Consider the following 14,457-nt stretch of genomic DNA (forward strand, 5'->3'; position numbering starts at 1 on the left):
GACGATATCAAGACTTATACGGAGGGAGTATGTAAGAATCCATGCAGACGTGTTTAGTTCCACATCAGTTATATACTGAATAGATCTTGGATACTTGTATTGGACCAAGAAACCTAAATAACATCTTTTGGCTAGCTTTTTTGGACGAGTAGATAGAACTGCTCTAGGCGGACCTGAGGGATTTGGTCCACTAGTGCAGGCGCCGCAGGGGGTGGACTTTGAAAGAGGTAGCCGGGTGCTGAAACCTGGCTACTCGACGCGTTCGGAGCTCCATGACTCGGCTCCATGATCACAACTCAGACTCTTCCTCTAGCACCAAATATGTTGTGGTTCAAATTTGGCCCGAGGGTGACCATGCCGGAGGAGTCGAGGAAGCCGCTTGGGCATCAGGGAAAATGAGGTAAGGTACGCCACCTGCATGCCGAAACACCTGCACAAAGCCTCACCGGTGTTTCTGGTGAGGGCCCTCCAACGATCAAGTTAGGGAGGTGTACGTTTGGTTTTTCTCTAGAGAGAGTCCCCCCTTTGGGGTAACCTGGTGGGACTATTTATAGTTCCGGTAGAGAGGCCCAGGTGGCGGAGGCATTGCCCGCCTTCATCATGAGGGGGAATGGCTCTTAGCCGAATGCGCACTGCTAGAGCTGGGCAGTGGTGTGTGGTGCCCCCTGTTCCTGAGGACGGTAGGGTGTTGACAGTCGTAGTAGGGCTTGGCCGGAGTAATCACGGAGCCGTCATTTGACTGTCGTGGACCAACTAGTGAAGCGTGGTGTAGTGGCATTGCAATATGCAGCCACGTAGGAGGGCGTGGGCTCGCACATGGTTGCAGCCGTTGGGGAGGCCGAGTAAGTCGAGAGGTCGCATCATGCATTCGATGAGGTCGGCCTGATGGGTGGTGTGGCAAGCCCAGCACCTCGGATTCTGAGGCGCGCCTAGCGGAGTGCCCCGGGCTCAAGGGACGGGCGAATCGACGAATACAGGAGGTCGAGGGAGCTTTTGGCGGAGTCCGAGGTCGGGCCAATTTCGAGCCGGACCGAGGACACGCCTGGTCGACGACGGTGCTTATTAGGCCGAAATTGGGTGGCCCTTTTGTTGTGGCCAGCCCCCCATCAGTGCTACTATAACTATTGATTGGAATCAATTGATGCATAAACGGGAGAACTTTAAAATATATTTTTTATTATTTACATATATATTTTATGAGGATTTATGCAAGCATGTATTGTGTCTCCCATCAGCTATGCACTGAGTAGATTTTGGATACTTGTATAGGACCAAAAAAACCAAATAACACCTTCCGGCTAGCTTTTTTGGGTGAGGTCCTGAGTTGTGATACATGATATCAGAGCGGATCTGACTCATGGCCTATATGGACTTGGAAACATTGCAGCACAGGTTTATATAGACTGATGAGGGGCTTATCATAGTGCTTGTGATTGGATTTAAATAGATTTGGATCCCTGGCCTGGTAACAACATCAAAACTTAAACGGAGAGAGTATGTAAGTATCTACACGGACATATGTTTACTCTCATTTCCGCTATATACTGGATAGATCTGGGATACTTGTACTGGACCAAGAAATTTAAATAACATATTCCAAATGATCTTTTTGGGTGAGGCCCTGGATTGTAATATTTTTGATTTTCTAGATCGTATCGTGTGGTTTATATTTTTATTTTGCAACAGTTGGTGGCGGTTAATAATCGAGTTGATTTTTCTTTTTAACCCTTCAGTTCTTGTTCAACAATAGTAGCTTGACCTAATGCTTTACAAGATTGTAATACTTAAAAACCTAACCTGAATTAGGTGAACAAACTCCCCTCATGCTGGTTAGCCTTGCATGCAAATGTCTCTGATGATGACACCAGCGGCAGCATATTTACAATAAAATACACACTGCACTTTAACATGTTTCATAGAACTGAAAAGGGAGAGAATTACTTGCTTGACAAAAATGTAATAATTAATGGTATTCATCATCAGCCGTGCTTGACGTTGTTTGGTATAATGCCCTGCCAAAACTATACTGGAACAGTTTGGATTCACTGCGAAATGAAAACCATGCAAGATGTTTTCACTTGGTGGACCATTGCGCGTGGCATACTTCTGAGATTCCACTTATAGGGTGAGTATACGTAGTTATCAACGACTATTCTTACATCATGCATCGAGTGCAAATGGCACATAATTTATTGTAGATCTACTGCCATATGCATCTCTTGCTCCTAAGGAGGCTAAAAAAGAATAGTTTTTTTCGCATACGCACCACGCGTGTTAAATTCTAATATATATAATACAAAAGGATATATAACAGATAAGGACACGCTTACCCACCGAGCAGCAGTGTAATGGAACAAAGTCTACAACCAAAGTGTTGGGGGTTGGAGATCAACCTTGCGCAACTAGTTCCTGCGACCTTTCCCTCCTAATGGAGCAGGTATTAAAAGGAGGGAAGAAGCTCTTCCATGAAATGCGAATGCCAAGTCCTTCGCAAAGCCCAGCCAATTACTGTTCTTCTCTCCCAAAAAATCAGAATTGCGGGCTCCAGCTCTCAACTTCTTTCTTAACCATCCAACTTCAATCTTTCTCATCTTTAATCATATCTAATTGACTCCCCTCTCCTCAATGTAGTCGCTGCTGCTCAAGTTTTCTTTGGAGTGCATTGCATGCATCAGTATCCAGCAGTAATAAGTAGAAATCTCATGGTCTCTCTCTGAGGATCCGTACGGATATGTATTTAGTCCTGCATCGCTTATTTATCGAAAAATTTTTAGATACTTATACATGTTTAAAAAATCCAAATAATACCTTTCAATTAGATAATTTGGATGAGATTTTGAATTATTAAGTGGACTAGAGGATACAAATCTATTGGGGCTGACCACGAGTCAATCATGGTGCTTGTGATTAGATTTGAATTTTTAACCTAGCGGGCACACTAATACATAAACAAGAAGAGTATATAAGGATTCGTGTGGACTATGCACTCAAATAATACCTTCCGCTGACTCTCAAGTAAAAATTTTAATAACTGGAAAGCAAATGGTATCTCCAAAGGCACAACAAGGCCGGTCGAGATTTAATAATGGGAAGCAAATGCTAACTCCAAACCATATATAAAAAAACAAAGGCAACTCCAAACAAAGGCCAACACAAATGAAAAATAAAGAGTCATTTCAATAATGTCACAATACGATCCTAGATGACATCAAAGGACAAGAGGGGAAAAGAAAAGAAAGGGCTCGAAGATAAGACCGAATGTTGAAGGCATGAGTCTCATGGAGAGACATCTCTGTCAGGGCGAATGGAGTTGTGCCTTTCCGATGGGGCCGAAGGTGGTACAGGAGCCCTTCTGTCGAAGAAGCTGGACGGCCATCGTCGGGAGCCAAAATCCATGAGACTTTTGTGACGATGGAGATCAGAATGGCCTCGTTCCTTCGAAACAAAGCTTGTGGTCCAATTCTGGAGTCCACAGCCATTGGACATACCATGGAAGAGTGGTAGTAGGAGCAGCAGGAGGAGGAGGACGCAATATGGGATACCAGATGATGGAATTAGACCCATCTTGGAATGTGTGATGAAGCTATGATTACCACAATTTGTTGGGGTGGTGCAGTGAGTTCTTATACATGTTAATGCATGAGATTGAAGAGATGGGGTTGGGTGTTGGTAGAAGGAAGAGATCCATGCCAACTGCTATAGAGATTGAGATTGTCGACTAATGAAGGCTATTGATCAGGGGCAGCCTGTCACTGTTGGACAAGTACTGTACGTGTTCTGGCTCCATAGTTTAAACTTGGCTACGGGCAAGGTTGGTTGTTGGTGGATCGAAGATCTGCTTTAGTTGGACAAGGAAGATTTTACCAAGCCCTAGCTCGTTCACAAAGTATGTTCCCCCGCTATGTGCCATAAGGTCATCCTATGACTTGCACCGCAAAAGATTTTAGTGTGCCTGCCCAGTAGAGCTTGAAAAATTATTGCCTACACGGCATCCAATCATGGTTATTGAGTTTTATGGATCCTATTTATTAAGCATGCATCTCAGTGCACCATCGTAGAAATCTCAACTGCTATGATTGGCTATTTGGACGGCCATGCTGATTCACATAGGGCTCGTTTGGTTCGCGGGAAGCATTTTCCTTCCTAGGAATATGATTCCTGGGAAACAAATTTCTAGGAAGAGGATGCCTAGGAAAGTACTTTTGGCATGTTTGGTTGACCATGGGAAAGTGACAAATTTCCAAGATGCTTATGTTTGGTTGGCCATCCACTTTCCTAGGAAAATTATATATAATTCCTATTATGCCCTTAATAAAAATTAGATTTTTAATGCCTCTTTAATGCTTCTTTAATGCTGAAGGGACTTTTTGGAAAAAAGTAAAAATGGAGTGATTCCCGCCTCATGGGAAAGTAACTTTCCCATGTTTCTCATGGGAAAGACTTTCCCATAAAATGTGGGAATCACATTCCCATGGGAATACAACTTTCCCTTCTCTCTCCTTTGAAAACTCCAACCAAACAAGAGGCATCTCATTACTTTCCCGTTGACCACACTTTCCCCCCTTCTTTTCCCGCGAACCAAACGAGCCCATAGTGCAAGCAAAGCTTCCTCACAGCCCATAATTTGCTACACATGGAGAAAAGAAAGTAAATCAACCATAAAGGTTGGCAGCTTTTAGAGATGTACTAAGGGCATGCACATACGCTATTGTCAAACCTATATTTACATCTAGTTAAATTAATAACATTAGTGAAATTGTCCGTCTCATATTAAAAGTTAAAATTGTCCTTAAAAAGAAAGAAGAACACATATATTTTTTTATACTTTTGGATGGTTGTTATATCATCTTGAATTATTTTGATTATTTTTGAAAACCTTTCTGACATAATATTAGGATTTGATTTAATATTAATTATTTGATAAATATTTTGTTAAGTTATGAGTTAAAATGATAGATAAAATAAATCGGGCCAGTGTGCAAAGCAAAATTGTTCCGGCCTGACATATTACCCAATCTGACATCTGGATCCAACCGGCGCATCTTGTAACCGGACGGCTTCACAAATGAAGAGCACATGGAGGTCATTCACGAGGAGAGGGAAAGCTCGGATTTGCTTCTTATGATCGAATCCGCATTAATTTTAGTACTTGCAATTCCTAATCAAGGATGCAGGGTAGTGTTTTCAGAAGCTCACTCTGACCGGCCTCCAACTTATTGTGGCCGCAAAAGAGAGGGGTTTGTCAAGTGAACATAATTAGATGTTAAAGATAAATTTTAATGCTTCATGCTGCAAATAGGAGTGAAACAGATTTACAAGCCCTGGGGATTACTTCAGAGTAGGGGAGGATCATCGGAATCGTTGTGTCTCCAGGGCAATTGAAGAGTGCAATTCATGGGAGGGGGGCTGCCTCTTGATGCAACAAAACTGATTCCAATTTAAGAGGGGACATTCCGTAACTCAACTCCGACCTATTTAGCGAGGGATCTAATTTTTGGATGTAAAATAACTCCTTAAGCAGCAGGTTATAGAAACCAAATTTATCCGCAGGGTCTTTGGATTACACTTTTGAGAGGGATGAAAAGTATCCTAAAAATTAAATTTTTTTTTTGCATACATATCCTTCTAAATATTGAAATTTACATAAATACCCTTTCAAAATTGATATTTGCATGTATACCTTTATAAAATACTTGCTTCGCGTATATATCCTCTATTTTTCTTTTTTCTTGCATATATGCCCATCCCATCTAATACGGTTAAGAAATTAGCGGTTTAAAATTAAAAATAACTGAAATATCCTTAATAGGTAGATGTGTAAAAAGAAATATTTGATAAAGGTAAATATGCAAATAATACTTTGTGAGGGTATTCATTCAATTTTACATATTTATGAGGATTTACATGCAAAAAATCTAATTTTATTTTTACTATTTCAACTTGTTTTAGTTAGAGTGAGATCTGTTAACCTGTTACCCATTTTAGAAATAAAAAGATACTTTCATAATTATAATTAATTTTTAATTTAAATAAATATAATTTTGGCTAATTACGTTAGCTGAATCGTTATATCAAAAGTATTCATACAAAAATAGTATTTTGTGAGAACATATAAGTCAATATCAATTTGGAAGGCATTATTAATATTTAAAAGGATATTTATGCAAAAATCTAAATTTCTTTTGCATGTATATCCTTCTAAATATATGAAATTGCATGAATACCTTCCAAAATTGCTATTTTCATGTATACTCTTATAAATTTTTTTTTTTTGCATATTTATCTTTCTTTTCTTCATTTTAATTTAAATCACAAACTGTTTAATGACATTAGATGACATGTGTATACATAGAAAACAAGTATTTGATGAGGATATATATATATATATATATATGTAAATATTAATTTAAAAAAATATTTACATAAATTTAAATATTCTGGATGTAAAATAACTCCTTGCGGAACAGGTTATAGAAACCGAATTTATTCAGCTTAATGACAACCGCAGGGTCTTTTGATTACACTTTTGAGACAGATGGGAGGATCCTAAAAATTATTTTGACAATGAGATGAATCAAATTGATGGGCCATTAATTCCAGACAGCAGGAGTGCCAAATGAGAATAATAAAAGAGCGGTTGTGCTTGCTTGCTTTTTTTTTATATGGGAGGAGTGAGAGGGTGCCGGAGGGTATTCTGAAATAATTGACACAAATTATCCAATAAAATAAACCGCCTTGCGTCTTTTCCGGACGGCTTGCTTGACGTCCTCAGATTATTTTATTTTGGAAACGCGAGAAAAGGTCCAAGTCACGTGCAAAACACGTGCAGCGAGCATGGTGGAGAGATACATGCAACGAACATGGTGAAGAGATGTATGTAGAGAGGGAGAGAGGGAGAATGGAGCCGGCGGAATCACGAAGAGGAAGAGGAATGGTGGGGCCGGAGCGGCCGTTGTTCGTTCTGTTCGGTTCCTCCATCGTCCAGTTCAGCTTCAGCAACGAGGGATGGGGGGCCACCCTCGCCGACATCTACGCACGCAAGGTATCTGATACGCAACCTCCAAACCCCTCTTATTTCGTTATTTGTCATCCATTTTCATAGAATTCTGATTTAGAATTCTGGATCCGCACCCGGAGAAACTGATGCTTGTTCAAAATTCGTTCTCTTGTATGTTGGCTCCGATGAAATGTCTCCATCTGAAGAAGAGATATGTTGATGATTTAATTTATGTTCGAAAGGGCCAATAGATCATGTCGATTGAAGATTTTGATGTTCGATATCGAGGATTTCCATTAAGATGAGCATGAGTTTAGCAAGTGTTGTCGGCTTGTTCCAATGAGTCATCTTAAGAGTGTCAAAAAATCCCAAGTTAGCTAATGCAGTACGGGTCATTTCTTTCAACAGAGCATTCGTTTCTTCACGATCTGGTTCTCATTATTAGATACTCGTAGTCGCATCGCAATCCCCGCCATTCTTGCCTCCATAACCCCTCTCTTCATCCCTCTCTTCAATCACCAGTCCACCTCTATGTCATCTTTTGAAGAGGAGTAGATAAAATTCTACGCCTTTCTGCGACATTTCTTTCTCTTTTTTTTTAAAATTCTTAGGACCCTTCTTCTCTATGCAAGAGGGCATTCACTGAAAAATTCCATGGGCGTAGCAGCTTCAATTAATTTAGGAGGCTGACGAAAGTGTAAGAAACTGAAAATAGTCTTGAACAAAACTTGAAGAAAAAATTGCAGAGCTGCATTTGACATATTTAGGCTACAAAATCCAACCAAATATTCTTTTAAGTGCAACTTATCCTATCAAACAACAATTGCCTTCCGCGCACCACCAACCTTCATAACTCCATTATCTTGTCTTTGAACAAATTTCTGGGACAACGATTTAGCATTGCCACCAAAATAAATGAATCAAAGGGCAATAATATATAGCTTCTTACAAAATCTCGAATGCATGCTTGGATAGAGGACTGAAAAAGATAAAAAAAGATGAATTTTTTGTCTTAGGATCTAAAGGAGAGTCAGTGTTTCATAATCAAATGATGGTCAAATCTGATATTTTATTATGACAGTTTGTTTAAGTTTCCTTTCTTTTCCTTAGGTTTCTTCTTAAATTGGATTGATTATGGTTCTTTAGCTTCAGCTTCTCACCTTCATTTGATATTCCTAGGAGAATGTCATCTTCTTAATCACGGCAGCTATTTTGACCATGCTTATATGCCATGTCACTTAGGTTGAATTTATGCATTATCACTTGGAGTTTATGGTTTTATTACATAACGTACCTAGTGTCAACCATCTCAAATAATTTATCCATGTAATTTTCTTGGACAAATCTTCTGATAATTCATGTATTCTAGTAATGCTGCAATAAATGCTATTCAGCATGTATAAAGATGATCTTGTTTCGTAGAGGATTTGCCCAATCCAGTGGAAGAGGTTTCAATCTTCTTGTGCGAAGAATAGAACATGCTTTAGTGAATGAAAGATAAACACAATATGATGAGCGAATACTCAGTTTTATCGTCACTGACACTATTATTCCTGTCCGGAGAAACTCAATCTTGGGAGAGTTTTTCTTAGCAAAAGTCAAGTTGACGCAATCTACATATTGAGAATTTAAATATTTATTTAAATTGTTTGAGTAAAGCTTAGTAGGGCAGTTCAATTACCCATAAAATCCATGAAAGAGAATCAGAAGAACTTAATTTTGGTTGAGACATTTTTAAGTATTGTCCTGAAACAAGTTCTCTCCCATTCCCCCTGCAAAAATATGCATTTGATTCTACAATCTCCAAGATATGACTTAGGATCCTTCTCAAGGCGCACATTTCAAGTACAGAGGATCTTGAATCAATCAGAAATGCTTGGATTTTCTGAAGACACTGGAAAGAGGAAAAGAAGCAAGGAAAAAGAAGGATAGAATGGGTATTGGGAATTCTCTACCTTTCTACCAAGAAAGGAAAAGAAAAAAGAGTTTTTTGGGGGATCTTTGTCTATTTGCTACACTCATTTTATATGCTTTGGTCATTTTTGTTGCAGAATTATATAAACCAAAATTACCTTGTGGACCTGTTCACTATCTTGCAAATTTCCCCCAATTCTCAAAAGGCATGCATGGAGCACATACGACCTCAAGTGTTTCTCTCTACTTCATCTTGCTAACGACAATCCTATCGGATGGACTTTATCATCTGATGAGTCTCCATCATCTCTCATTTTTTCATGTGGTAGATACAGATAAGTTTATGCTTGGATATCAATAGGAACCATTTCACAAACGAAAATGCTACTTAAATCTGTTATTTAAGAGTCATTAAAGAAATTAGACAAGAAAGAACTCAAACCAAGATGGGAAAGTGGTGAACTATTCACCACTCTCTGCTGCATCACATGTTTACTGATTTGCAGTGTTAAGTCCAAATACCTGAATGTCTGGATGGGACTCTAAGGTGTTGTTTTGTTGGACAGTTTTAGCAAATTATTTTTAAAATAAAAAATTTTAGAATTTTATGAAACCAGCTGTTTGTGGAAAAACTTTTAACGGTTTTAACAAATCTGGGTGTCTTGCAAAATAAGAAAAATAGGTTTTATGAAAGACTTGGGGTTCTATGTTTTTCTCAAAACAGGCTCTCCTGCATCTTAGTAATCCGGATTTAGATAGATTCTCCCAATTTCTTGCCATACAACAAATCTTGTAAAATATGTTTTAGCAAAACATGTTTTTACAAAATTATGACTTTCTAAAAAGAGTTTCCATCAAACTGTCAACCAAACAGCACCTGAAAGGGTGAAAATATCCAAAGGCATGGATTATTTTTTCCTCGGGAAATATAGGAATAGCTTGTTGCTGTTAAAAGTTTGGAAACTTGGAAGACTAAGGGAACATTTCCTTTAAACCACGAGGTGGGGGTGAACTCTAATAGACACTTCATAGTTAGACTAAGAGCAATACCAAAATGTCAATAATATCCTAAAATTTTCCCTACACAACCATATGGCCATGTATCTAGCGGTGGAAACCTAAAGTCCATTGAGTGTTTTGTTTAACATATTTATTTGGCATTTGAAAAAAGTAAAAATTCTATAATCACTTGGCTGCTTTTATCGTTTTCTCTGTGATTCGGAATAGGCTGATATTTTGCTGCGAGGATATGCTGGTTGGAACTCAAGACTTGCTCTCCAAGTGATTGACAAAATCTTCCCCAAGGTATAGATTTTACTTTTTTCAAACATCACTTTGTTGAATAACTTAGGTAAGCGATTCATTGATGGCTGAAACTACTACTCTTTTAGGCTATTGTTCAATTGGTTGCAACAATTCTAGGTCAATTCATAATGCATGTATGCCTATCCAATTGGTGAGTTGTTTGTGTGGAAACTTTGCTACAATGCATGCATCCTGTTAGAAAAATGGTTTATTTCATGTAGTCCACATTTCTCAACTGTTTATATCTAGTGTGTGAATAAAAACAAAAACTACAGTGACATGATTGGATAACCCATGTGTTTACTCACATACAAAAAATGCCAAGGCCTCATTCAGGTCTTGAAAAGTCCAAGCTCAACTGGATTTTAACCAGTGGTTATAGCTGCTGCCTCTCAATCTGGAAAAGAACTATAACCATCTTTTCACTTTATAAAGCAAACTTTTGAGCCATCTGTTCATGGCCCCATGAAGCCCTCAGCATACTTCCTTTTAGCCACCTGTCCCATGTATTATATTAAAAGATAAACCCGCCTATTCTTTAGAAAAAGAAGAAGGTCCTCCAGTTATTTGATTCTGTGATCCATCTGGGAGTTCCATGTCCATCCTTCCATTCGAGAGTCCTAGGCCATGCTAACTCCTTTGAACATATATAAACAAAAAGGGGAGTATATCTATCAATCCATTGTGAAAATTTTTGATTGATGAACATAGTCATCCCATGACACTTAAAGCAATCACGTGCGTTTGAATGTGCCATGATCTAGTGTAGGTAACAGATGACACCTATATAATTCCAATTTGACATATCGATGCAAACTCATGCTTTTGTTGATCTTTACTTTCGTAAATTATTACTGTCAACAAGCCTTCACCCCTTTTTGTTGACTGTAGGAAATATTATCACAAATGGTTTTAATGCTACCTTTGGCAATGTTCTGAAATGATTGTCCTGGACCAATCTGTTTTAGCGGCCAGCTCATGGGTCGACTATTCAACTGCTGTTCGACTATAGACCAACAGATTAAGCTATGATATCATAAAAAATCCAAAAATAGTATAAAAATAAAAAATATTAGAAAAATGGAAATGTTTAAAAAAATACAGTAGCCTTTTATTACAGTAAATTGATGACTACATTAAGATACGTATCATAGAGGCCATCTAACTGAAAAATAACCAATGCCCTAAATAGATGTAGTCGCATGGCAACAAGTATTTGGTGGAAAACATGCTCACAGTCTTAACAACCAACAAAGTGCATAAATTAATTCACATATCATCATTGAACAGAAATGCACCCCTTTGCCTTCTATGTTTGAGAAGAGCAATATTTCCCAGGAGACTGATGGATTTGTTGGCCTTTCCATATATGAAAGAGCATATTTCATGACAGAGGATATGGGGAATCAATAATGGAGTTCCAACCTGTAAAGAATGAAGTCCAGTTTAATAAAGAATTAGAGTATAATACAAGCGATATGTTACCAAGAGATTAGCTAGAGTATGAAATCCAGAAATCCCTGTTATGAATTATGGGTATAAAACTCTGTTCAATGTTCAGTTACTACTTAAAGAATAGAGATATGATAATCTCAACTTTCTGTGGATACCTTCACGAGAATGGGGAAAGTAACAACTACACAGTCAAAATAGAGATCACCCCCAATCAATGATGACGGGACTACTGGAGGCTAGCAGCTGGTAGCTAATGGCCTCCTTGATGCCGGTAGCCAGTTTAAATAAGAGGATGGAGGAGGAGAGATGATGCATGTCGACTCAAATTGTCTTCGAACTTTGAGGGAGAAGAGTGCAAAATACCACCCTTTTCTTTCCTACAGCATTGGCAAAAATGTTTTAAACCTTAAGGAGATGAGATCTGGCTGTTGGATGTTGGCAGTAAAGGCTTCAAGTTGATCCAACCTGCCAAAGGTTATGGGTGACAGGTCAGGATGGTCAGCCTGGTCAATCTGCCTGGGTCTTAAAACACGGAACTCTAATGCTATTGTTTAGATGAACAATGCACCATCTCTTACTCTTCCTACTTCAGTTTGCTTACTTTAAGAGTTGGATGGTATTCCTATTATTATATTATATTGCTTGTTTCAACTCTTACCCTTCATATATCAGGTTAACTAAGTTACTTTGCATCTGTTTATTGTGTCTTAGGATGCAGCTGTGCAACCTTCTTTGGTGATAGTCTACTTTGGTGGCAATGACTCAATGGGACCTCATCCATCTGGCTTAGGTCCTCATGTGCCACTTCCAGAATACATTGAAAACATGACTAGGATTGCAGAACATCTTAAGGTAACTTTGAGCCTAAAATCATTGATACATGCATTTTAAAGAATTTTCTGACATGAAATATTACTTTATATTCAGAGTCTATCTGAAAAGACACGCATTATTTTCCTCAGTTGCCCTCCTATCAATGAGGAAATGCTTCGCCAGTTAAGAAGGTGCTATAATGCCTACATATTTGTTGTATTTGTTGTTCTTGTTTTGAAGACTTAATCTGTTTGTTTTCCAACCCAGTCCTGTTCTAGGGGAGATAGTGCGGTCAAATGAGTTGTGCCGAAAATATTCTGAAGCTTGTATACAACTGTGTAATGATATGGACCTGAAGGTTGTTGATCTTTGGACTGCTATACAAAAGCGCGATGACTGGGCTACTGTCTGCTTCACGTGAGTCTGCTTCCTCATTTTCTGCTCATGTTACTGAAACTCTGGACCCTTGAAGTTTTTATTTTTGCGCATCTTCTTGGTTACAACAGGAAATGGAATTTTTATCTATTTTCCTGTCTCATATCACTACAATTTTTCCTTTTAGGTCTTGACAAGAGTTTGGCATTTCCTCATCAGGACAGACCGATATTATATAGCTGCATTTGCTTCACTTATCCGATAATCCATATTTGTCTGCAGTGAATGTTCAGAAATGTTCAGATGCAATAAATTTGCTTGCTTCTCGTTTCTAAAATTCTTTTGTCTGGTTTCATTGGTGATTAATTATGTGCATCATGGATGAAGTATTTCAAGATGTTGTACTGATAAAAATTCTTTCAGGGATGGCATTCACTTTTCCTCTGAAGGAAGCAAGATAGTAGTGGCAGAGATATTGAAGGTCCTTAAAGAAGCTGAGTGGGAGCCTTCACTACACTGGAAGTCCTTGCCCACCGAGTTTGGGGAGGATTCACGTTATTATCTCGTAGCTTCTGATGGAGCATCTACCTTCAACCCTTCTGAGTGGACTTTTCACCGAGAAATACAATGGGACTAAATTATTGTGTCGGCGCTCAACCAATTTGGCGCTAATAAGGTTTGGTTATTATTGGAGTGGTAGAGAGGACTCTAGGCAACCATTATTTCCTTGGAGCTGCACTAATCTAGTATGGTTTTTATTGTACTGCTTGAATTAGAGATATTTTTGATGGATATGAATAATAATTCTCTTGGCTGAACTTAGCATTCATGCAATATAACTAATTGCTATCTGTTTCTTCTTGCACCTGAATTGTGTTATGATCGTGGAAGATCAAAGATGTATATACTGCGGAAAATGTTACTTGATGCTGTTCTTTCACCCAAAACCAGCCTGCTGGTGCAAGCAGCTGCAAATGCGTTTGTGCTGCAGCAATGAGAAGCAAGTGAAGAAGAATGAGGAGGATGGCTTTGCACTTTTTGCACCAAGCTTGGGAAAAATTGGATGATAAATGATTTTACTCATCCTTGAAAAATCGTGCTATGTAACAGTTTCCGAGAAAGAGAGAGAGATTGCAACTACAAACTAATATGAGATTGCATCACTATATTTGAAATCATTAGCTCATGTTTCTGGCGTTAAATTTTTGATTGGTTTCATTGGATTGCGTACGGGAGCATTATACATTATTTTCTCATGGAAGAGATCCTGAGTTTGAAATGGAAGGTGGCATTCGAACCATGTTTCTGAACAAAAAAAAAAAAAAGGTTCATTTATTGGCATGTCACCGGTGAGGTTTCTAAAATAAAATTTCTAATACCAAATTGCAAGGTAGTAGTGCCCGGGAACAGAATTATATCAAAAATATATATTCACAAAAGGCAGACAAAAGCTACTTTTTTTTTTTTAAAAAAAAAGAGTCAACTGCAAAGTGTTATGTGCAAACTAAAACCTTCTAATATCCGATTAATCTATTTTGGATTCCATTTTTTAGTCTATTTCCAAAATACCGTTGCACATCATTTATTTGTTAAGAGAG

At 38.4% G+C, this 14,457-nt stretch overlaps 1 protein-coding gene across 1 annotated transcript; it reads left to right on the top strand.

Moving 5' to 3' along the window:
* The first annotated feature begins 6,830 nt into the window (after positions 1 to 6,830).
* LOC103715941 (GDSL esterase/lipase CPRD49-like) lies at positions 6,831 to 13,724 on the top strand. Its single transcript, XM_008803741.4, has 6 exons — positions 6,831 to 7,042; positions 10,139 to 10,216; positions 12,383 to 12,523; positions 12,599 to 12,675; positions 12,752 to 12,901; positions 13,283 to 13,724. Exons 1-6 carry the CDS (start codon positions 6,872 to 6,874, stop codon positions 13,494 to 13,496), a joined length of 831 nt encoding a protein of 276 aa, XP_008801963.3. The 5' UTR covers positions 6,831 to 6,871; the 3' UTR covers positions 13,497 to 13,724.
* The last annotated feature ends 733 nt before the right edge of the window (positions 13,725 to 14,457 follow it).

Source organism: Phoenix dactylifera, chromosome 4 (genome assembly GCF_009389715.1).
Source record: "Phoenix dactylifera cultivar Barhee BC4 chromosome 4, palm_55x_up_171113_PBpolish2nd_filt_p, whole genome shotgun sequence".
NCBI classification, from domain to species: domain Eukaryota; kingdom Viridiplantae; phylum Streptophyta; class Magnoliopsida; order Arecales; family Arecaceae; genus Phoenix; species Phoenix dactylifera.